At 40.5% G+C, this 25,327-nt stretch overlaps 2 protein-coding genes across 4 annotated transcripts in view; both read left to right on the plus strand.

Annotated features, from left to right (window-relative positions):
* The window catches only part of TPD52 (tumor protein D52), a 132,415-nt gene extending 124,308 nt beyond the window's left edge, over nt 1–8,107 (plus strand). The window contains exon 6 of one of the 2 annotated variants that reach the window (XM_030937562.1): nt 7,984–8,107. In XM_030937562.1, coding sequence (XP_030793422.1) covers nt 7,984–8,004 — 21 coding nt within the window. In that variant the 3' untranslated portion in view covers nt 8,005–8,107. Of the gene's footprint in view, nt 1–3,604; nt 6,330–7,983 lie in introns of those variants that run through there. The other variant, XM_010378487.2, reaches the window with a different exon arrangement.
* Nucleotides 8,108–11,489: 3,382 nt separating this feature from the next.
* The window catches only part of MRPS28 (mitochondrial ribosomal protein S28), a 102,002-nt gene continuing 88,164 nt past the window's right edge, over nt 11,490–25,327 (plus strand). The window contains exon 1 of one of the 2 annotated variants that reach the window (XM_010378489.2): nt 11,490–11,715. In XM_010378489.2, the coding sequence (XP_010376791.1) occupies nt 11,521–11,715 (195 nt within the window). In that variant the 5' untranslated portion in view covers nt 11,490–11,520. Of the gene's footprint in view, nt 11,731–25,327 lie in introns of both variants that reach the window. The other variant, XM_010378488.2, reaches the window with a different exon arrangement.

The following is a 25,327-nucleotide window of genomic DNA, read 5'->3' on the forward strand; positions in this document are numbered from 1 at the left end:
GCCAGGATGGGCTCGATCTCCTGACATCGTGATCCACCCACCTCAGCCTCCCAAAGTGCTGGAATTACAGGCGTGAGCCACAGTGCCTGGCCTATATTACCTTATAATGGGTATTATTTGTTCAGTCCTCAGTTGTTGGACATTTTTATTATTATAATGATGCCATGATGATGATTTATGATTCAGTTTTTATTTTTTGATTTCTTTGATTTCAGTGGAGGTGAACATTTGCCCATAATAATGAGCTTTATTGATTTGTAAATTATATTATCTTTGAGATTATATTCAAAGCTATGAAGTCATCAACTCTTAGAATCACAAGCAACCTCAAAAGTTGTCTAGTTCCTATCTACTCCTCGACCCTCTCTACAGAGTTTGTATAAAACCCATATTTTCATTACTTCCTAACTCTGATAATTATACGGTTATACGGGATGTATTTTAAGGAGTAAAACTAGTATCTTAAATGTTTTTATATCAGTCAGTTTAAAAACTAATATTCAGTTTAGTCTTTGAGAACTTTGAGTCACGAAATGCATCTTTAAAAGCAGGGTACATTTATTGAAATAAAACACTCTACAGTGATCTGGATCTTTTTTATTTAATTTTTTTTATTATACTTTAAGTTCTGAGATACATGTGCAGAACATGCAGGTTTGATACATAGGTATACACATGCCATGGTGGTTTGCTGCACCCATCAACCCATCATCTACCTTAGGTATTTCTCCTAATGCTATCACCCCCTACCACCCCACCCCCTCAGATCGTTTTTTTCTTGTACATACAAACATTAGTACACACCTTTTCTGTTTGTATGCAGACATATGAATGTTTTTTCAGAAGAGGAGTTACATTGTACACCCACAATCCTACAACTTATTCATTCAGCCCTCACTAGCAGGATGCTTTGTGAGCGATAAATGCAGGGACCTGTTCTTTTTGGTCACTGATACTTCTCAAAGGCTTAGAACAGTTCTTGGCATGTTGCTCAATATGCATCTGATGAGTAAAAATGTATGTAAGAGTCATTCTTCTATGTCATTTCAAGAGACCTGCTTTATTTTTCTTAGTGCCAAATCATATATCTGAAAGCAAACTGTAGTTGCAGGAAGTCAAGGATTACTAAAAATCAGTTCTCAATATTGTTAGGACTGTTATAGCCTCTCCTTGAAATCTGCCCCAAGTGTTAATTTTTGAAATGGCAAATTTGAAAACCAGGAATCTTATGTGTTTTTGACATTGGACATGAGGAGAAACTTCCAGGTCATTCACTATATACTCTCCTGAATATATTTAGATTCTATAAATTATAATGAAATCTGCTTTAAAATATGACTAGGCACCATTCAGATTAAAAAATGTAATTTAAAAACAATGTGTTGGCTGGACACAGTGGCTCACACCTGTAATTCCAGCACTTTGTGAGGCCAAGGCAGGCAGATCACTTGAGTCCAGGAATTTGAGACCAGCCCGGGAAACATGGCAAAACCCTGTCTCTGCCAAAAACGATAGAAAAATTAGCCAATGTGATGGCATACACCTGTAGTCCCACCTACTTGGGAGGCTGAGGTAGGAAGATCACTTGATCCCCGGGAGGCAGAGGTTGCAGTGAGCTGTCATTATGCCACTGCACTCCAGCCTGGGTGACAGAGCCAGACCCTGTCTCAAAAAAAAAAAAAAAAAAAGCATAGTGTATTAAACAGATATCCTAAGTATCCCAAGGAAGCTGTAAAATTATATGCTGGGGATATACTTTTGTTAAATTACATTTAATTTAATTAAACATGAGGTCCATTTAGATTTTGGGCTGATTCATTCATCTTTGATTACTGAGCATTTGCCATGTGCCAGGCAATGAGTATTAGGCACCAGAGTTACCACAGTGAGCAAGAGAGACATGGACTCCTTCTGCAAGATGTCTAGACAATTAAATGGCCAATGAAACTAAAGTGAGGTAAGGGTTCTGACATGAAAAGTTGAGGGTACGATGAGGACAAGTAGCAGAAAGTTCACCTGGCTTGGTGGAAGGGAAGGTCAGAGAAGACCTCTTAGAGGGTTCAGTAATGTAAATAGAGGATTTTAGGTTGAAGGGAATGTTTGAAGTTTGGGGGTCCTTTTGAGGACCACCAAGAACTTCACTGTGCTGTAGGATATCGAGCAGGAGGTGAAGCTAGAGAGATGGATAGGCCACATTGCAGAGTTTGAACTTGGGGCAATGGGAAGCCATTGAAGGGTTTTAAACAACCCAAGTGGTGCATTCTTCTGTGAATGTTAGAAAGATCACTGGCTGCCCTGCACATCAAAGGGGAGAACAATTGGAGACAGGCAGATTAGTTGGAAGAAAGGAGTTGTACTTCAAGCCAAAGATGAGGGAGCGTGGAGAGTGAACTAAGTTAGTGCAGTGGGACCAAGTCTAGAGCTATTTAGAAGTGAGAAATGACAGGAAAAAAAAAGATTGATTGGATGTAGACCAAGTTGGATAAGAATCAAGGACAACTCCAGGTGTCAGGCTGGGGCAGCTAGGTAGGTGCTACTGCCACATAAAGTCTTAAAAAAGAATAGAGAAGGGGCTAGTTGTGGGGGGAAGGAGTTCAGTTTTAGACATGTTAAACTGCAAGGAGATTTGATGAACACACATTATTCACATTTCCCAAACCATTTTGGATGGCAGACCAAAAAGTATGAGAGTGAAAATAAGGGGTCTCTGACCACTCAATTAAGATTGAGCTAAGAGCAAGGTCAAGTTCAAACCCACTATGAGCTTCTTGCATCTATGGTTACTGACTGTTGTCTTAATGTTAGGTGTCCTATTGGACAGTGTAACAGTGAGAGAGCATATACAGATTAGCATTGAAAAGGATGAAGTGACATGTTATGTTTAAGGGTTTTGAAAAAGTATTATACAAATGCAAGGCAGATATATTGAAATAAATGCTTATTGGCAAAATTTCAGGCCAGATAGATTGTAGTAGTGCTTCACAAACTATAATGTGCACATGAACGACTCAGGGATCTTGTTCAAGTGTTGATTTCAATTCTGTAGCTAGAGTTGGGTGGGGTAGAAAGGGTATCTGAGACCCTGCATTTCTAATAAGCTCCAAGGTAATGTTGACTCTGTGGTCCTTGAACCACACTTTAAGTAGTAAAGAGTTAGAAAGCTTATACTGTAACTGAGAAAAAGAAAATAAATATTTCTTTCCCATGTTGTATTCAATATTTCTTGACTGAGTGTAGCTAAGTGAGCAATTCGGTGCAATACAAAATGTTACGCAAGTGTAAAGACAGGTCACTAGGTACTTTAGAGTAGTAGGCCTTACAAAGTTCTCTAGACACACTTCCCTGTGAAGAACAAGGAGCAGGGGGAAAGAGGAGGGGTAGAGTTTACCAATCTGAATATTTCAGCAAGGGAGAATGCATGAGTTTTTACTATAAAACCACACTGAACATTACAACAATACTAAATTCCATACATATATAATAATCACTGAGCTATAAGGTTGCTGATGTATTTGTTCTTGAAAGTAAATTAGAGTTACTTTATGCAGAATCAGCTAGTTTTATGTTTCATAATGTCTTTCCCTTTTTTGAACTTTTTTTAAAGTCTAAAGTAGGGGGAACCAAGCCTGCTGGTGGTGATTTTGGAGAAGTCTTGAATTCGGCTGCAAATGCTAGTGCCACCACCACGGAGCCTCTTCCAGAACAGACACAGGAGAGCCTGTGAGATTCCTACCTTTGTTCTGCTACCCACTGCCAGATGCTGCAAGCGAGGTCCAAGCACATCTTGTCAACATGCATTGCCATGAATTTCTACCAGATGTGCTTTTATTTAGCTTTACATATTCCTTTGACCAAATAGTTTGTGGGTTAAACAAATGAAAGTATCTTCAACTCTATTCCTGGGAAACACCCTTTAGTGTACATTTATGTTCCTTTATTTAGGAAACACCGTTATAAAAACACCTATAGTACCTGGGGACATTCACTAGAATGATCTAAGAAGCTACAGATTGTCATAGTTGTTTTCCTACTTTACAAAATTGCTCCAGATCTGGAATGCCAGTTTGACCTTTGTTTTCTATAATATTTCCTTTTTTCCCCCCTCTTTGAATCTCTGTATATTTGATTCTTAACTAAAATTGTTCTCTTAAATAATCTGAATCCTGGTAATTAAAAGTTTGGGTATATTTTCTTTACCTCCAAGGGAAGAACTACCAGCTACAAAAAATATTTTGGAATAAGCACTGTTTTGGTATAAGGTACATATTTTGGTTGAAGATACCAGACTGAAGTAAACAGCTGTGCATCCAATTTATTATAGTTTTGTAAGTAACAATATGTAATCAAACTTCTAGGTGACTTGAGTGGAACCTCCTACATCCTTATTTATCACCGTTTATGACAGTAAACATTTCAGTGTATTGTTTATTATACCACTTCTATCAACTTATTTTTCACCAGGTTAAAATTTTAATTTCTACAAAATAACATTCTGAATCAAGCATACTGTATGATCAGTAGGCTGAACTATGAACACTGTCAGCAATGTTCAGTTCAAAAGCCTGAAAGTTTAGATCTAGAAGCTTGTGAAAATGACAATATCAATCACATTAGGGGAACCATTGTTGTCTTCATTTAATCCATTTAGCACTATTTAAAATAAGCACACCAAGTTATATGACTAATATAACTAGAAAATTTTTTATACTGAGGGGTTGGTGATAACTCTTGAGGATGTAATGCATTAATAAAAACCAACTCATCATTTTCTACTTGTTTTCAATGTGTTGGAAATTGTAAAATGATACTGTAGAACCTGTCCCCTAATTTGAAAACTGTCAGGGCTGAGTGAACCAAAGTCTCTAGACATATTTGCATAAAGGCCAAGTTATTCTAGTAACTACTTACTCAACACTACCACCTTTTCCTTATACTGTATATGTTTATGGCCTACAATGTTGTATTTGTTATTTATTAAGTTGTGATTGTTTTATTGTTTATGCCAAATGTTAATTGCCAAGCTTGGAGTGATCTAAAGCATTTTTTAAAAGCATGGCTAGATTTACTTCAGTATAAATTATCTTACGAAAACCAAATTTTAAAAGCCACAAGTGTTGATTGTTATAAAATAACATGCTGCCATTCTTGATTGCTAGAGCTTTTGTTAGTACTTTGGATGCAATTAAAACTATGTGCTATCACATGTGAAAAGCTTAATAAATTCTGTCTATCAGTAGTATAGGTCTCAATATTTATTATGAGACCAGTGGTCTGGAAACAGCTTGTTGTATTACAGAATCAACTGGAGTCTATGCTAAAAAAAAAAAAAAAAAAGTTTTTTTTTTTTTTTTTACCATCCTTAAATTATTGCTTAATGGTATCATATTAACATATACTAAATAAGGGCTTTAAGGAACAGGCTGTTGAAGCATTGTCTCAGAGGAGTGGATCTGTAGAAGTTTGTCTTTCTATAGAAATATTGTGCTTACTCAACATAACTGTTAAATTATTTTTTCTACCAGCTAGTCTGCTTTTTTAAATTCAAACATATTCTTTTGATCACATTGTTTCTTGAGCATCCTGCCCTGCTACTAACTTTTCAACAAGGCAAAATGGAGTAAAGTGGCAATTTCTTTAGTTGAGTGAAATACCCTCAAGTCTCTTGCCAAAAAGGGAAAAGTGATAGAAATCGGGGTGGGAAGTCGGGTGAATGGATGAAGGTGGGTATTGGGGATGGCTGTGAAAGAAAATATTGGAGAATCACTTTTCTGGGCATCTACCTATACTTAATCTAAAAAACAAAAAATTAATCTACTGTAAAGTACTCTGCCCCTTAAAGGAAGTATTAAAAAGAGGATGGATTTAGAAAAAAACATGAATTTAGAAATATTCAAGATGGTTTTTGTGGCAGATTCAATATTATGAATTCACAGATATTTAAGGAATGAGAAACAGCAATTAGTAGAAATGCCAGAAAGAGTTCCTGGTTCCTCTTGTGTTTGACACTAAGAAAATAGCAAGAGTGTGAAATCTCAGATACTTATGAAATCTCACAGATGTAAGGACTCAAGTGTAGAAGAAAATATCCCCTTCTTAAAAAAAGAAATGTCAATTTATGGAGTTTGTGGGAAATAGAGCAAGAATTCTTATGCTTATGAGAGCCAAGTAATCAGTGGAAGAGAGTAGAGCTCAAAACTGGATTATCACCTTAGCAACTTAGAATAACTTAAAATAGAAAAAACCACATTTAATTTGGACTGTTTCTGGATCTGTTAAGATATACAGTCTATTTTTTGTATAGTATTGGAAAATAAAAATTCTATAATTTGGGTATGGGTTCTTTTGTATACATTACCTGCCCATTGAGGAAAGGGGCAAGTCCATTATGCAACTTCTCTCCAAACCCTTCATGTTCTGGATATGATACTTAAAGAGCCATGAGCAGCTACATTCTGGTTATCAGAAGGCATTTATTAAATGACTGCTTGCTGCATATGTGCCCAAAGAGGTATCTTTAGTAAACATAGTAATTAGTAGAAATGCCAGAAAGAGTTCCTGGTTCCTCTTGTGTTTGACACTAAGAAAATAGCAAGAGTGAGATCCTACATAAGGTCATTTGTCAGAATGATGTTTTTGTTTGTTTAGAGTTGGCTGACCTCCAACTCCTGGGATCAAGGAATCCTCCTGCCTCAGCTTCCCAAATAGCTAGGACTATAGGAATTGTCCTGTTTTCATTGGATTAGAGAGACCCTGTGTGGGCCACAGTTAATATAAACCATTATCACTTTTAAGTAAACCCGCACACCTCAGATTTCATAATTTCCTTATTGTTCTGACTCAAAATGAACCAAGGGGCTTTTCACTTTTTGTTTGTAAGTTCTCAGAGGGTAGGGTCTGCATGTGCTATCACCTGGTGGGATTTTGTACTTAAATAAATGCTATCTGGCAACTAAAATTCTTGCCAGCTCTCATGTAATTTTGATGTTATTTACTGAGGTTGGTTGGTAGTTTATTTTATTAATTTGGTGGTTTTTCTATCATATAGAAAAAAACAAATAGAGTTTTGTCTGAATATTTGTAAATGGACGTGATCTTTCACTTTACCACTCTCTAGCATGCTTTAAAGTTTCTCCTTGGGTTCTAGAATTGATTCTCTGTTCTTATTTTCCATTTTGACTATTTTTCAGTATTAGAATTCTTCCAGCTCCTAAATGCTATTGTCTATCTGTTGTCATCTTGTACACGATCCCCTTAATGATCTTATCCATTTCTATGGGTGAAATGACTATTTTTAGAGTGATACTAATAGCTTCCCAACCTGTATCTCCAGACATGTTGATGGTGGTGGCCCTCCTTGAGCAGCTGCTGCGAGGACACCAGCTGCAGCAAGGGAAGCATGGCTGGGGGCTGCATGCTCCGCAGGGCTGGGAGGGGCCGACAGTAGGTGATCCCAGCAGGAGCCCTGCCTTACCATGTTGGCAGGGCAGGAGCTTGTGCTCCTGGGTGCAGCTGCAGCTGCCCAGCTGCAGCTCCAGATCCAGGCATCCCTGTGCTCTTGGGGGCCTGGGAAATCCCCTGCCCCTGCAGGCCTGGAAGTGCCTGCTCTGGTTTGGAGCAAAGTTGTGGCTGAGCTTGGGTGCTGTCACAACCTGGCTAGGTGTGTACATCCTCAGGGTGGCGCTGACATGCCAGGTCCCTGCTACCTTGGCCCCGTCCTGACTTTGGGCACCAGTGAGCACGGGAGGGTGGCCAGGGTGCTGAGGGTGGCTTGGTGTGGACAGCCTGGGTGCTGTGGATGGCATATTGATGATGGCAGGAGGCAGGTTCCTAGGTGGAAAGGGGTGGGTCCCTGTTGAAACCCCACCTTCAAGCCAAGGACAGCCTGAAGCCTGGGGGCCAGGCTGCCAGTTTTAGGTAGAGCCCACAACCCAGACTGAGAACTCTATTAATGCATTTTGGCTAATTGGATGGTGCTTTTTCCAGGCCCACTCTTCTCCATTCTGAGCACATAAAAACCCCAGACTCAGCCAAACTCGATACTCATCAGGACAACCTGCCTGCAGAAGGGACCACTTGGGGTCTCCTGAGTGCTGTTCTGTCACTCAATAAAGCTCCTCTCTGCCTTGCTCACCCTACAGTTGTCCATGTAACCTTATTCTTCCTGGATGCAGGACAAGAACTCGGGACCTGCTGGACAGTGGGAGCGAAAGGAGCTGTAACATGTTCCTGGCTGGCTTGCCAAGCTGTGGGTGGTGACACGCTCCCAGACTGCAGAAAAGAAGAGTGGTGACCCTTCTGGGGACCCAGACCTTGGGATTCCCTGAGCTAGAGAATGCTATAACATCATAGCCTTCCTGCCTTTCACTGGCACCAGACAGCTGCCCCACATGACAGGAGGCAGCAGCAGAGCCAGGCCAACTGAGGAGCCATGGGCTGGAGTGGGGTGGTGGGACTGAAAGAGCTGTAACATAAACAAGCTGAAACAACCTCCCCTTCCACCACCATCAGTCACCACGCTGCAGGCAACAAGAAGAGCGGGAGCCCACACCTTGGGGCTCCTCAAGCCAGGGCTGGGACATGCTCTAACACCCTCTTAGGGACTCTGAGGTTCCTGGCAACTCCGAGCTTTTGGGTTTTACCACGTTTCCCTTGCCCAGACACTGGTGCCTGCAGCAGAGGCTGGTTGTGGTCCATCTGGTCCAGCTGCAGCCTTGCACAGAGCCAGTGCCTGTAGCTGCTCACCCTGCTGCAGCAGCCAGTGTGCCTGGCTAGGTGCAGTGGCTGGAACCTGCATTCACTTGCTCACACACCCCTCACCAGCCCATGCCTGGCTTGCCCTTGGCAGGTATGGGATCCGGGCCAGCAACACAAGATGAACGCAGCCTGCCAGGCAGAGTGGGCAGAATAAGCCCAGCAGACATGAGGAAAACTCCAGCAGAGGTGCTGCAGGCCATGGAAGTTTCCAGCTGGCGAAGCGACATCCTAAGAACCCTGTGACACTATCCTTTCTTCTAGGTTTGCACACATGGTTGAGGCATGAATTTCTAGTAAACTCATGGTCACCTCCACCTAGCCATCAATAGCTACTATTCATTAAGTGCCCAGGCATTTTACACTCATCACCTTTAACTCTTTACTCAGGCATGTGGCAGTGTCACCGTTTTATAGATAAGACCATAGCCAGTAGCTATAAAGTATTAGGCTTGAACTTAGCAGTAGACTGCAACTATTTTCTGTTCACTTTCCTTGGCTGTTTTGAGATGGAGTCTCACTGTGTTGCCCAGGCTGGCCCTATACTTCTGGGCTCAAGTGATGTTCCTGCCTCAGCTTCCTAAGCAGCTGAGACTAAAGGTGTGCAGTGCTGCCTAGCTAGGCCTGTATATTTAATAAAGCAAGGAGTGGTTAGAGCAGGATCAGAATCCTTAAGATGCCATATGTCAAAACATCACTATTACAGAGGATGCTACTCTTGGCACTTGTATAGGCAAGGAGAAAGTGTGCAGACATCCCCCTGTTGACTCGCTCAGTTCTTTACAGTCCCTCTCATTTGATGCTTCTGATCCTCTACCAGAGACAGAACTAAAGCCAAATTTGAAGTCATTTGATACAAACAAGTTTTTTTTTTCTGTCACCCAGGCTGGAGAGCAGTGGTGTGATCTTGGCTCACTGCAACCTCCACCTCCTGGGTTCAAGTGATTCTCCTGCCTCAGCCTCCCGAGTAGATGGGATTACAGCCATGCGTCACCATGCCCAGCTAATTTTTCTATTTTTAGTAGAGACAGGGTTTCACCATGCTGACCAGGCTGATCTCGAACTCCTGACCTCAGGTCATCTGCCTTCCTTTGCCTCCCAAAATGCAGGGATTACAGGTGTGAGCCACCACGCCCGGCGTGTGTTAGAGACTTTTGAGTTTTGCACTTTTCGCCCATGCTGGAGTGAAGTGGCAGGAATATAGCTCACTGCAGCCTCAAACTCCTGGGCTCAAGTGATCCTCCTCCATCAGCCTCCTTAGTAGCTGGACTACAGGCATGCACCACTGCACCAGGCTAATTTTTCTATTTTTTGGTAGAGACCGGTTCTTGCTATGGCCTAGGCTGGTCTCGGACTCCTAACCTCAAGCAATCCTCCCTCCTCAGCTTCACAAAGTGCTACGATTACAAGTGTGAGCCACCCTGCCCAGTCAGACTGAGGGTTCTTGAAGGCTACTGGCCATGCTCTTTACAATTTACCACACTCTCTCTGAAGAAAAGTGGAAGTAGCACCATCCGTAGAAAATAATTCTAAACTGTTTTAGGCAAGAGTCCATTAATAGTCTCGGGAGATAAACAGTTTTAAGTGCCAAGAGGGAGAACTCACCTGGAGAATTTATTGTAGGCTCCTTAATGAATTTGTAAGGACTACCGTATAGATAGCTAGTAATAATTTTATGTGATTCATACAATTGTGCACCATTCTGAGATCAGTGTACTTCGTGTTCTTACACTATCTACACCATTAGAGAGCATCAGAAAAGCTTAAAATCCATAGTCAAGGCATTCTTAAAATAGGGTCTGTGATCATAAAAATAAGTACTTGCAAATGAACTGGAAAGGTGTGTGCCACCAAAATAAACCTAACTGTGGATTAAACTGCTGGGTCAAAGATAGACGGACAGCTAATTAATGAACACTTCCTCAAGAATGATGTTAGGCTCAGTTTTGAACAGGGTGCGTAAATTTTGGGAATTAACACTGCGGGAGAAAAGGGAAAGTAAATCCAGAGTGAGGATGGGGGGCCTATGGTGGTGCAATACTTAGGGATATTCCAAAACTTCTGAACTCCTAAGTTAGATAACAGGTATCTGGAGGTGTCAAAACGTTTCAGAAAAACTACTGTTTTTGTAGCGTGAGTGGACCTGCCGCAGAAGTGGCAAAGGACAAACTTGGATGCAGGGTTTCGCAAATGTTTAGTGAGCCCTAATCTGTGCCCGGTGCTAGGGACCCTACAGCAAAGTTCCTCCTTTCAAAGTTTAAAAAGTTGGGAGTAGACACTAAATATTAAATATTTAATATTAATATGTGCATATTAGAAAGTGCTACATGGTACTAAGAAAAACACAGGTGCCAGAGAGTCTGCATTTGGGCTTCCACTTCTAAATAGGGTAATCAAGGAGACCCTCATATTTGAGTGAAGACCCCAAACTCGAGTGCTGGCGGCCGTGTAGGGGGGACCGCCGGGCGGGAGAACGAAGGTCACGTTAGCCGAATTTACAGTACAATGTGGACCAACGGATGCCCAGGAAGGCGAAATTCCTGAAACTTAAACGTACTTCTAACGCAAAACTTACCGGGCCCCTTTCCAACTATTTAGCCCACCAATTTTAGCTTAAGTCTTTCCCGCTCCACGCCACTCCCAGATGAAAGGCATGCCCCATCCCGTTGGCCTTCAGCGCTCTATGGCCGGTGGGCGGACCTCTTATCGCTCCGCCCCATGACCTGCGCGATTGCGGCGGGGAGGTCAAAGGTCAGAGGTAAAGAAATCATGGCGGCGCTGTGTTGGACCCGTGCTGTGGCAGCCGAGAGCCATTTTCTGCGAGTGTTTCTCTTCTCCAGGCCCTTTCGGGGCGTAGGCACTGAGGGTGGATCCGAAAGTGGGAGTTCCACTGCCACAGAACCTAAGAAGCGCCTAGGCGGTTTCGCGAGCGCGTTGGAGCGGCAGTCGGAGCTTCTGCAGAAGGTGGAGCTCGGGCGGGTGAGAGGGAGTCGCGGGAACTACGCCGACGACGCGGTGGGCGAGGCCTGGAGTAGGGGCGGAGCCTGGCGTAGGAAGGGGAGCCGAGGCCCGGGGCCCGGGGCCCGGTTTTCCGGAGTTGCGGTGGAGTGTGGCTCAGCCCTTGGCCCCTAGAATCCGTGCTTGGTGTTTTACTTCCTTTCGTTGTCCTTTTGTGTGGCATTTGCGTACTAGACCGGGTCTGTCCACACTGCGCGCGTTTTGCTGGGGTTGAATGCTGGTGAGAGGGTAACCAGCGGGGAGCGCTGCTAGGTAGGCGATCTAGGGCGATTTCTGGGACGCTGAGGAGAATGGGACTCACACGGAGAGGCTGTGCTCTGCTGGGTCTTGTTCTAAACAGTAGCTCTAGCATGGAGCTTGCTGTCTGGATAAACATCTGTTAATTTAATGACTGGGTGATGAATCACTTTCTGAACTTGGGCAAGTGATTGAACTTGTCAGCTCTTCACCTCGCTTTTGTAAATGTCTTCTTTTTTAAAAAAGTAAAATAAAATCTCCATTTGTCTCAGCCGGTACTTTTGTAAAGTACCATAAAGTTATAGATAAATGAAATGGAAGAAATAAAAATACAAGCCTAAATTTTTAATAATTAAACTCAGCAGACATGAAATTGGATTATGTACAAATAAACCCAATTTCTGTATTTTTCTTCCTGGGAAGTAGTACCAAACAGTTCACAAGACTGGCAGTGTCCTGGGTTATAGGGTCATTTTAGTAGCAATTACTGATGTCAAAATTTTTCTGAAATCCAAAGACTAGAAGAAGCCTGGCATATTAGTGTATTGTTTTCTGTTGTAACAATTTGCTACAAATTGAGTGGCGTAAAACACCAGAAATGTGTTGTTCTTAGGGCTGTGAGAAGTCAGATGGGGTCGCACTGGTCTAAAATCAAGGTGTTGGTGATGTGTCCTTTTCTGTAGCTTCTGGGCGAATCTCTTCCTTGCCTGTTAACGTCTCTTCTACCTCTGTCTTCTACTTTTTTGTTTTTTGGGTTGTGTTGTTGGTTTTTGAGACAGGGTCTCGCTCTGTCACCTACGCTGGAGTGTGGTGTCATGATCTCAGCTCACCGAAGGCTAAACCCCCTGGGCTCAAATGATCCTCCTGCTTCATAGCTGGGACTACAGGTGTGCACCACCACTCCTGGCGAATTTTTGCTTTTTTTTTTTTGTAGAGATGGGGTTTTGCCATGTTGCCCAGGCTGGTCTTGAATTCCTGGGCTCAAGTGATCCTCCTGCCTTGGCCTCCCAAAGTGCTGGGATTACAGATATGAGCCACCTGGCCTGGCGCCCCACTCTTCTCCGCCCGCCATCTTCTACTTTTGAGATCACTCTGATTAGGTTGGCCTCCCCAGATAATCCAAAATAATCTATTTTAAGATCATCTGATTAGCAATCTTAATTCACCTGCAAAGTTAATTCTCCTTTGCCACGGAAGGTAACATATTCACAAATACTAGAGATTAGGATGTGGATGTCTTTGTAGGAGGAGGGGGCATTATTCTTTCTACCATATATGGAGAAGTCATAAAAGACTAGCAGAATAGTAATGACTGACCTGAAGCCACCTAAGGAATGGATTTTAGATCCATCCTTAAGGTAAGACCATAAGAGTTAAGTGCAGTAAGGTTGAAAACAAAGTTTAGTGCTCCCTTCCAAATATTTGTATAGGAAAGGAATTTTTCTATTTCTTACCTAACATTTCTCACTCACACTTCACTCCCATTCACACCACATTCTAAGCCCCTTCGGAAACCCCCATAAAATAATTCTTAATTGCTGAGTTAATTGTGGTAAGAGTGAAAATTGTAGCATCACATGTGTAGTCATTTAAGTGTTTGATACTCAAAATGTAATGTTTGTTTAATGAAGGAAACAACCAAGATGTTTTAGAATCCCCAGAATTTCTTTTCCTTTCCTTTCCTTTCCAAGGCAGTTCAGTTTTTCCAGGAGGAGGCTGGGGTGTTTCCTGGCAGTCCCAGCACATCCGTTAGATTTTTCTCAGGTCAGCTCAGGCTCAGCAAGATCCCTGCGTGGTTGTTCTCCGTCTAACACAGTTTAGAAAACATAATTCTGCTAGATAATGGGTAAAGGTGTTTGGTTTTGATGTACAGTTCACCAGTTTCTTATTCACAAGTCTTTGACATCGTGGTTTAATGGAAATAAAATTCCCCGGGGAGGAGGGTGTCAGGAGGCTGTGTTGTAGTCTCCATTCAGCAAGTTCCTGACTTTGAAGCATTTCAAGTTACGTGAACCCCTTTACTGCTTCTTTGTTGTTGTTGTTGTTGTTTTCCTGAGACGGAGTCTCGCTCTGTCTCCCAGGCTGGAGTGCAGTGGTGCGATCTCGGCTCACTGCAAGCTCTGCCTCCCAGGTTCATGCCATTCACCTGCCCCAGCCTCCCGAGTAGCTGGGACTACAGGCGCCTGCCTCCACACCCGGCTAATTTTTTTTTTTTTTCGTGTTTTTAGTAGAGACAGGGTTTCATCGTGTTCGCCAAGATGGTCTCGATCTCCTGACCTCGTGATCCACCTACCTCGGCCTCCCAAAGTGCTGGGATTACAGGCATGAACTGCCGCGCCCGGCCTACTGCTTCTTAATTGATACCACTGACTTCAGTTGCCCTCTTGTTCAGGTCATTACACACACTGTGGACCAAAGTTATCTTCCTAAAGTTGGGCTCTGTGATCAGACTTAATGAGGTTATTTGTTTATTGTTCTCCTTGAGAATCTTCTAAATCTCCATTCACACTGCCTGCAAGATTAAATATACAATGGTACATCTCTCTACTATGGCTTCAGAGGCCTACCGCCATTCAAGACCCTGCTTGGGTTAAAAGCTTAGGCTCAGTTCAGGCTGCCAGGTTCTGCCATCTTTCAACTGAGTGACTCTGGGCAACTTACTTAGCCTATCTACGTTTGCTATCTTATCTCAAAGTGGAGATAATGCTCCAACTGGAGTTACTGGGAAGTTTATGTGAAATAATACATTTAACATGCTCTCAGTACGTTGACTGGTACAGAGTAAGCTTTATTCAGTGCATTTTAGCTTTTATGTGGCCCCAGCCATTTCTTCTCCAGCCTTCTGCCTTCCTGAGAATAGTTTCACAGAGATGTTTCCACAGTTGCACAGTTCTTTGAAGTCCCATTGTTTTCTTAAACAATAATAAACTTTAATTTATCAAACCATGTAGATTCATCTCTTGTAACAGATGTACCGCTCTGGTGGGGGATGTTGATAGTGGGGGAAGCTATGCGTGTGTCAGCACAGGAGGGTTATGGGGATGTGTCTATATTGTACTCTCAATTTTGCTGTAAACCTAAAGTGCTCTAAAAAAATAATTTTTTTTTGTTAGTGAATGAATATAAAATGCTATTTAAAAACATAAGGTGGTATATGCTCTAACTAGAGGTTGAGCTGTGTCATTCAAAGAGACAATAAAATCAAGTTTTTTTCATGGCAAAAAGCCCAAAGCCAAACAAAAATATAAACACCAGAAAACAACCATGCACATGCCATTCTATTTAATCCCAAATGTAAGGACATTCGTCATCACTAATATGTTAACTTGTGGTGCCAAAGTAACATGCGACACATCAGAATAAAATTTTTCCTAAGTTTTCCCAGTAGAATATGTTTCAGGAGGTCAGATACCTTGTCTTTCTTATTCTGTTGTATTCCCAGTGCCTAGCACAGTCCTTGACCCATAGTGGGCATTCGGTAAATATTTGCCAAATGTGTGAATGAATGAATAGTACATGTAGTGCACATTTGAGCTTCAGTTACACCTGGCCTCTCTTTGAATTGTAATATGTGTGACTGTTCACAAACAATTGTACAAGAATAGTACAGCCTTGAGCATGTCAGTTGAATGTGCCTATCCAGAATAATTGAGTAAAAATAATTCTAAGAGTAGTAAGAAATTGAAAATACCTCATTAGTTTTAGTTTTAGTATTTATTGGAAGTTTTCAGTGTTTTTCTAACATATTTATGGTAAGGAATTTGAGGAGTTGTTGGGTGTTGATAGGAATTCAACTTGTGAAAAAACTGACTTTACCTCTTTTGAAGTTACTGGACCTATTTAATTGAAGAGTTTCCTGAGATTACAAGATGAATGAATGCCAATTGTGTATTCAGGATTTTTGAAAAATATTGTTTACAAATTTTATAAAAGTAGTATTTGGTTACTTTAGAAAGAAAATTTAAATAGCCCTGAAGGTTATTATGTGAAAGGTAAAAGTCCCTTTTTCTTTCTTTCTCAAGGCTGGAGAGTGTGTTTTTTATGCCTAGCTACAGAGTTTTATATTAACACACATATAAGTATAAGCTAAATATTACTATATATTTAAAAACATTAATTGGTTCATAGTATGAATACCGTTTTAAACTATATTACAGTTAAAAGAGTAAATTCTGCAGTGACGCAATCTCGGTTTAAATCCTGGTTCCTTTACCATTTACTAGCTGTGTTGCCTTGGAAAATTACTTAGTATCTGTGTATCTCCTTTTCCCCCTATGACATGAGATTTTTATGAGATTAAATGAATTCATTATTTAAAACACTTAACACAAGTGCCTGATACTTAATAAGCACTTAGTATGTTTTAGTTGCTGCTGCTGAAAATTGCATTTTTTACCTAAGTAAGACTATTTTTCCTTATCATTACATAATACTTGCTTGGTACTCCATGGTGTGGATGTAGCATAATTTATTTAAGCAGGAAAGCCTTCATTATTGAACTTTTAGGTTGTTTCTGTTTGTTTTTGTTTTCTGACACAGTGTTACGGTGAACATTTGCATTTTTTCCATACTTACGAGAGTATATTTGTAGGCTATATGTTGGGTAAAAGTGTACACACAATTTGAGTTACAGCCTGTTTGTACTGAACTCCCACTTACAGTACATGACAATGTCTGTTTCCTCAGCCCCTTATCTACACATGGGGTGTAATAGGTGGATTTTCTTGATATTCGACAATTAAAATACAGAAATTGGGAACTGGGATTATCATCCTTCATTCCTGATTTCAGTTTTTGATTTTTATCATTATAACTTCATGTTGACAGTTTTTGACTTTATAATAAGTGCTGTCAATTTGAACTCATAAAATGCACTTAAAATAATAAAATACTACATTTGCGCTGTATATATTGGGATTGTATGTAAGATTTCATTTGTAAAATGGTTTCTGCTTAAAATATTCTTTTTGAAGATGAATTTTGCTGTTCTCTAAACAAATCATTATTTCTTTACCCTTTATCCTGGAATTAGCTTCCCTGCCTGCAAATTCTGTTGTAAAAATCTCCTCTCTTAGACCTTTGTGATCTCACCAAACAGATGAAACTGTTTTTGAATGTTCTGGAGTTTTGTGTTTTACTACCTTTATGGTATACCCACAGCTCTCATTATGGTAAAGTGATTTCCAAACCTGTTTTGTCCTGTTTTCTAGCTGTAGTTCCTGAAGAACAGGGGCCATTTTCAGTCCACCCTCTTGATCCTTTGCATAATGCTTTACACTTAAGTAGGGATCGAATGTATATTTGCTGATTTAAGTTGGAATGAAATTTAAACAGTTTGATGGCTGAATAATTACAAATGAAAAATAACATCTCAGATGGCCTATTATTAGACTTAAAAATACGTATATGATGAAAGTCCAAGTTGTACCTATTGATTTAGTTTTTATTTATTTATTTTTTTTTTTTTGAGACGGAGTCTCGCTCTGTCGCCCAGGCTGGAGTGCAGTGGCCGGATCTCAGCGCACTGCAAGCTCCGCCTCCCGGGTTCACGCCATTCTCCTGCCTCAGCCTCCCGAGGAGCTGGGACTACAGGCGCCCGCCACCTCGCCTGGCTAGTTTTTCTGTATTTTTTAGTAGAGACGGGGTTTCACCGTGTTAGCCAGGATGGTCTCGATCTCCTGACCTCGTGATCCGCCCGTCTCGGCCTCCCAAAGTGCTGGGATTACAGGCTTGAGCCACCGCGCCCGGCCCTGATTTAGTTCTTATAGTCGTTAAAAGTGTAGACTTACTTATATGTGGACCTCAGAAATAAGTGATGTTCAGTAAGAGCCCATGCATATTATCCTTACAGAGAACTTTTCCCTGCAGCCAGGAATTTAATAAAGGGCAATGCATCATGAAGTTCTTATCCTATTACACACTGAGGTTACTAGTTAAAGGGAACCAAAGTTAAATGGCATTAAGTGTAATGCCACTGTCTGTATGGAGGTTGTAGGTTCCATAGTCATCCCATGCTCAGTTACCTACTTTTCTTTTATTTGCTTCATTAGCTTTAATATTGGTTTATGCATCTTTCCCTTCAACTAATTTTGTTTTGTTTTTAGAGTAGCAACCAAATTTTTTTTTTCAGACAGGGTCTTGCTCTGTTGCTGAGGCTAGGGTACAGTGGTGCAGACTTGGCTCACTGCAACTTCTGTCCCCCGGCTCAGGTGATTCTCCCACCTCAGCCTCCTGAGAAGCTGGAACCATAGGTGTGCATCACCATGCCTGGCTGATTTTTGTTTTTTGTTGTAGAGATGGGGTTTTGTCATATTGTCCAGGCTGTTGTCACACTTCTAGGCTCAAGCAATTTGCCTGCCCTTGCCTCCCAAAATGCTGGGATTACAGGTGTGAGCTACCACACCCGGCCGTCCCATTCATTTTTATAACCATTTAAGTCAGGTACCATTTTCCCTCCATTTTTAAAACCTTAATCCTTCTTATGTCACTTAGACAATATAAATTTGTAGAATCTGTTAAGGCCATTGGGAGCTGTGCTATGGCATATAAATCATCTCATAGCCACAAGGTGGCAATAGTTGAGCAAAGAATTGGTTTTTCTGCTTTGTGACTCTTACTCCTTCTTAGCAGTAGAGGGTGGCACGCCACTTTTCAGAACGTTAGAAAAAATGTTTTTCAGAGAGTTTTGGGGCTGCACAGTAAAAATTTTACTCAAATTTTGAATTTATTTAAAATACTGATGTTACATGACAGTTTATAGTTTTACCTTATTAGCAATATACTAGATTTCATGCAAATATTTTTAAATGTAATTTCTTACTTTTTTGTGAATATTTTTATTAGTATTTTTTATTTCAGAATACTGGAATATTCCAGAAGACAGAATATTTAAAATCAGATGTCCAATCCTTTCAGAATACTGGAAAAATGAAAATATATAGATTTAAAGGGCTTATTTCAATATAATGGGGAAATTAATTTATTTTTCATATAATTTTTAAGTCCACTAAATTCATATACTGTCATAGTAAAATTATATAGTTTTACTTAACCCTTTGTTTTCTTACCAGTTTTACTGACAACTTTAAAAATTATACCAGTGTTTTAAAAACTATTTGATATGTAAAGGAATGATAGAACATGTTTCTGGTTTTAACCGTGGTGCCAACCTGTTTTTACATTACAGAATTCTAGGAGAATTACCTCTGAGTAATAAAAATCTTTTGAAATGTTGTATGTCTCACATTTTTGAAGCATGTTTAGAGGAAATGACCAGTTAATATAAAAACAATGAAATAGTGAAGAAGTAGATAGAATTATCTGGGGAAAGTAGGTTTTTGTTAACATCTGTAACATGCTTATAAGCAGTACTATACATTTCCTAAAAGAAAAGATGTATATGTTCTGCATGTGTTTTGTTTTTGTGTGGTCATATGATCTGATCATACCCAATTGGACTCATGACTTCCCAAGCCAACCTTAGTTTTTTCACTATTTGGAGATCGTAACTCTTATTTTTACTCAGAAATTTCACTTCAGTCTTTTAATGTGTCTAGGTTTGCTTCTAAGTCAGCTCTTAAATTTTTCTCTTTTGATCACATTAATTTTTATAACCTGATTATGGCCCTTAAGTTTTTATCTATTGGCATTAAATAACAGGAAATAAGGGCAATTAAGCACATTCAGGTGGAGCCTGGTTTGTTGGGATTTAGAAATAAAACTAAATAGTCTTGATTCCATTTGGGTTTTGCCTACCTTTTTAAAGCTTTGGGGATTCCATTGTTGACAACTGCCAGGAAATGAATGGTGGACTCAGTCTAGGAGTTGGCAACTGAACAAGCTGCCTGACCTCTGGCCAGCTACCCAAATTGAGATGATTGGGTTCTCTCAAGGGACATAAATGCACACTGAGAACTGGGTGTCACTGGGACACAGAGTATTTATCCCAAAGAAATGAAATATTCATAGCAGCTTTATTTGTAATAGCCCAAAACTGAAAGCAGCCTGGATGTCCTTCAACCATTGAGTGGTTAAACAAACTGTGGTATATCCTTACCGTGGAATACTACTTAGCAGTAAAAAGTAATGAGTGATTGGTACACAAAATAATTTGAATGACTCAAGGGAATTATGCTGAATGAAAAAAAGCCAGTCCCAAAAAGTTACATATGGTATGATTTCATTTATATGACATTTTTGAAATGACAGAATTATAGAGATGGAGAACAGATCAGTGCTTACTAAGAGCTAGAAAGGAGGGAGGTAGAAGGGATATGTGGAGTTACAAAAGGACAACATAAGGAATCCTTGCGGTGATGGAGTTGTTCTGCATTTTGACTGTGATGGCCAGTACAGAACCTTTACATGTAATAAAATTGCATTGATGATTACATGTACACCTGGTGAAATCTGAATATTGGTGGATTGTGTCAATGTTAATTTCCTAGTTGTGATATCATACTATAGTCTCCTAAAATGTTACCATTGGGAGCACTGGGTAAGGGTACAGGGGCTCTCCATGTATTCTTGGTTACAACTGCATGTGAATCTACAATGATTTTTAAATAGAAAGCTAATTTTTTTTAAAGGGAGCATTTCAGTGGTCTGTTGGGCCCAGCACTGGTAAGACCATTGAATTCCATAAACATGAGATGATTATCCCACATTATTTTCTGTAAGGTAATTTTTTGTTGTTAGAAGTAATGCAGTGTAAAATACCAGAAAAATCCAGGAATAGTTAGAAGTAAAGTTCCACATGCGTACGTGCATACCTTAACCTTTGGTTAGACAACTTCTGTCTTACTAGAAACCTTAAAAGCATCCCTTGGTCCCAGTCTATGCATCTGTCAGCATCTGGCTCACAGCTCTACTCAGAAAATGAGAGACTGACTATCCAGTCTCCTTTTGTAACTCTTTTTCCCTATCTAGCATAATGATTCTCCTGCTCCCACGATATACCACTATTACAGAGATTTCTAAACTTTTTTGATTATGTCCCTTTATTAATAAATTTTTGAGCACATGTTCCAGTATTCACTTAAAAAATACATTTGTGACTGGGTGCAGTGGCTCACCCCTGTAATCCCAGCACTTTGGGAGGCCGAGGTGGGTGGATCACGAGGTCAAGAGATCGAGACCATCCTGACCAACATGGTGAAACCTCATCTCTACTAAAAATACAAAAATTAGCCAGGCATGGTGGCTCACACCTGTAATCCCAGCTACTTGGGAGGCTGAAGTAGGAGAATCGCTTAAACCCAGGAGGTGGAGGTTGCAGTGAGCCAAGATTGCACCACTGCACTCCAGTCTGGTGACAGAGTGAGACCCCATCTCAAAAAAATAAAAAAAAGTGTGTGTGTGTGTGTGTGTGCGTGTGTGTACTTATATATATATGTATGTACTGTAGTTTTCTTTATTATGTACATTTTAAAGCATTCACACATAAATATATTTTGAAGGTGAAGTAAAAAAAAAAAAAAAACAAATAGAAATTCCAGTGTTTTCTTCTTTTGTCCTATGGGTTATGAGAGAGATTACTATTCTTTCTTACAACCTGACCTTTTTCCTTCAGGCCTGGTCTGTAAATATGTATCGTTGGAACATATTTGGACACAGGAAAAAAAAATTTCCTGTGTCTTTTTATGAACAATCTCCCCTTTAACCTTCTCTGCAAGTACTTCTTGGGTGCTTTCTTGGTTTCCCTTGATAACACTGCTTCCCTTCTGGTCTTCCCTAGTATAGATTGCAATGGGTCTCAAGACTAGGAGAAGAAAATAACTCATCTTGGTTCTCGTTTCTCAGTACCATTTCAGACTACTGTTCTTTGAGACGGAGTCTCGCTCTGTCCCCCAGGCTAGAGTGCAGTGGCCGGATCTCAGCTCACTGCAAGCTCCGCCTCCTGGGTACACGCCATTCTCCTGCCTCAGCCTCCCGAGTAGCTGGGACTACAGGCGCCCGCCACCTCGCCCGGCTAGTTTTTTGTATTTTTTAGTAGAGACGGGGTTTCACCATGTTAGCCAGGATGGTCTCGATCTCCTGACCTCGTGATCCACCCGTCTCGGCCTCCCAAAGTGCTGGGATTACAGGCTTAAGCCACCGCGCCCGGCCCAGACTACTGTTCTATCAGAAATACTTTTAAAAGGCTCCTTGATAGAAATCTTTTCGATTCTTTCAATTTTTCAACAGCATCTGGCTCACAGCTTTTCTCTTTTCTTCACACTTACCATCTTCATTGACCAGCATTTACATTTGTAAACCAAAAACAAAATTCTAAAGCCCCTCAGCCATTTGAATGGACCCTCGTGTCAGCCAAGGGCATTCCAAATTTAACCTGAAAGACTAGTTCAGGCCATGATGGGAAGGGGGAGCCAGACATGCCTCATTATACCTCCCTCTTTTCAGAATTAGTGATAGAAATGACTGTGTAAGTCTAGAAAGAAAATTTACAATCTGTTTTTTCTGAAGCCTGCTACCTGGAGGCTTCATCTGCATGATAAAACCGTGGTCTCCACAATGGCTTATGGTCACCCAGACATTCCTTTCTATTGATAATAACTCTTTCAGCCAATTGCCAGTCAGAAAATCTTTAAATCTACCTATGACCTGGAAGCCACCCTCGCAACCTGCTTCTAGTTCTCCTGCCTCTCTGGACTGAACTAGTGTAACCAATGTACATCTTACATGTATTGATTGATGTCTCATGTCTCCCTAAAATGTATAAAACCAAGCTATGCCTTGACTTCCTTGGGCATGTGTCTCAGGACCTCCTGAGGCTGTGTCATGGGCGTGTCCTTAACCTTGGCAAAATAAACTTTCCAAATTGATTTAGACCTGTTTCATACTCTTGGTTTACACATTAATGACTACCAATACTTTGGCCACATAGTTTTTTGTATATTAACCTTATATTGTGTAACCTTGCTGTAATTACTTATTCCAGGAGGTATTTTTCTTGTTGATTCTTTTTGATTTTCTACATGGATCATCATGCTATCCATAATAAAGCATAGTTTTATTTCTTCCTTCCCAATTTGTATACTTTTATTTTTTCTTCTTTTCTTAGTGCATTAGCTAGGACTTCCAATACAATGTTGAAAAGCAGTGATGAGAGGGGACATCCTTGCCTTCTTCCTGTGCTTAGTAGGAAAAGTTTCAAGTTTCTTAACCATTACATATGTAGGTTTTTTGTAGATATTCTTTATGAAGTTGAAGCTTTCCTCTAGTTTTCTGAGAGTTACTATTATGAATGGGTATTGGATTTTGTCAAATGCTTTTCCATTTGACAAAATGAAATATGACCACGTGATTTTTCTTCTTTAGCCAATTGATGTGATGGATTACATTTTTTTCCTATTTTTAATTTTTGTGGGTACATAGTAGGTGTACATACTTAGGGGGCACACGAGATACTTTGATACAGGCATATAACATGTAATAATCACATCATAGTAAATAGAGTATCCATTCCCTCAAGCATTTATTCCTTGTGTTACAATCAAATTACACTCTTTTAGTTATTTTTAGATATACAATTAAATAATTATTGCGTATCACCCTGTTGTGCTCTCAAACACTAGGTCTTATTCATTCTTTCTAATTACTTTTTGTACCCATTAACTATCCCCACCCCCTTATATACTGTAAGTATACTATAGCACATATAAGGGAGTGGGGATAGTTAATAGATACAAATCCCCAATACTCTTCCCAGCCTCTGGGTAACCGTCCTTCTACTCTCTGTCTCCATGAGTTCAATTGTTTTAATTTTTAACTTACACAAATAAGAACATGTGAAGTTTGTCTGTCTGTGCCTGGCTTATTTCACATAACATAATGACTTCTGGTTCTATCCATGTTGTTACAAGTGACTTTTTTTTCTTGTTTGGGACTGAATAGTAGTACTGCATTGTGTATATGTACCACATTTTCTTTATCCATTCATCTGTTGTTGGGCACTTAGGTTGTTTTCAAATTTTGTCTGTTGTCAACAGTGCTACAGCAAACATGGGAAGTGTCTCTTCAGTACACTGATTTCCTTTCTTTGGGGTATAAAACCAGCAGTGGGATTGCTGGATCACATGGTGGCTCTATTTTTAGTTTTGTTTTTTTGTTTTTTGTGGAACCTCCAAACTGTTCTTCAGAGTGGTTGTACTAATTTACATTCCCACTAACAGTATATGATGGTTCCCTTTTCTCCACATCCTCATCAGCATTTATTACTGCTGGTCTTTTGGATAAAAGCCATTTTTAACTGGGGTGAGATGATATCTCATTGTAGGTTTGATTTGCATTTCTCTGATGATCAGTGATGTTGAGCACTTTTTTTTTTTTTTTTTTTTTTTTTGAGACGGAGTCTTGCTCTGTCGCCCAGGCTGGAGTGCAGTGGCCAGATCTCAGCTCACTGCAAGCTCCGCCTCCCGGGTTCATGCCATTCTCCTGCCTCAGCCTCCCGAGTAGCTGGGACCACAGGCGCCCACCACCTCGCCCGGCTAATTTTTTGTATTTTTAGTAGAGACGGGGTTTCACCGTGTTAGCCAGGATGGTCTCGATCTCCTGACCTCGTGATCCGCCCGTCTCGGCCTCCCAAAGTGCTGGGATTACAGGCTTGAGCCACCGTGCCCGGCCGAGCACTTTTTCATATGCCTGTTTGCCATTTGTATGTCTTCTTTTGAGAAATGTCCATTCAGATTATTTGCCCTTTTTTTTTTTTTTTTTTTTTTTTTTTTTTTTTTTTTTTGAGACAGAGTCTTGCTCTGTCTCCCAGGCTGGAGTGCAGTAGCGCCATCTCGGCTCACTGCAAGCTCCGCCTCCCGAGTTCACACCATTCTCCCGCCTCAGCCTCCCCAGTAGCTGAGACTACAGGCGCCCGCCACAATTCCTGGCTAATTTTGTTTTTGTATTTTTAGTAGAGATGGGATTTCACCATGTTAGCCAGGATGGTCTTGATCTCCTGACCTCATGATCCGCCCGCCTCGGCCTCCCAAAGTGATGGGATTATAGGCGTGAGATTATTTGCCTATTTTAAAGTTGGATTATTAGAATTTTTTTCCTATAGAGTTGTTTGAGCTCCATATATATCGTGGTTATTAATCCTTTGTCTACATTTTGATTTTTGTATGTTAAACCTGGCATAAATCTCAGTCAGTTGTGGTATATAATTTTTATATGTTGTTGGATATGATTTGCTAATATTCTGTTGAGGATTTTTTCATCTACATGCATGAGAAATATTGATCTGTGGTTTTCTTTTCTTGTAATGTCTTTGTGTGGTTTTGATATTAAGACATTGCTGTCCTCATAGGATAAGTTCCACTCCTATCTT

Source organism: Rhinopithecus roxellana, chromosome 9 (assembly GCF_007565055.1).
Source record: "Rhinopithecus roxellana isolate Shanxi Qingling chromosome 9, ASM756505v1, whole genome shotgun sequence".
Lineage (NCBI taxonomy): Eukaryota > Metazoa > Chordata > Mammalia > Primates > Cercopithecidae > Rhinopithecus > Rhinopithecus roxellana.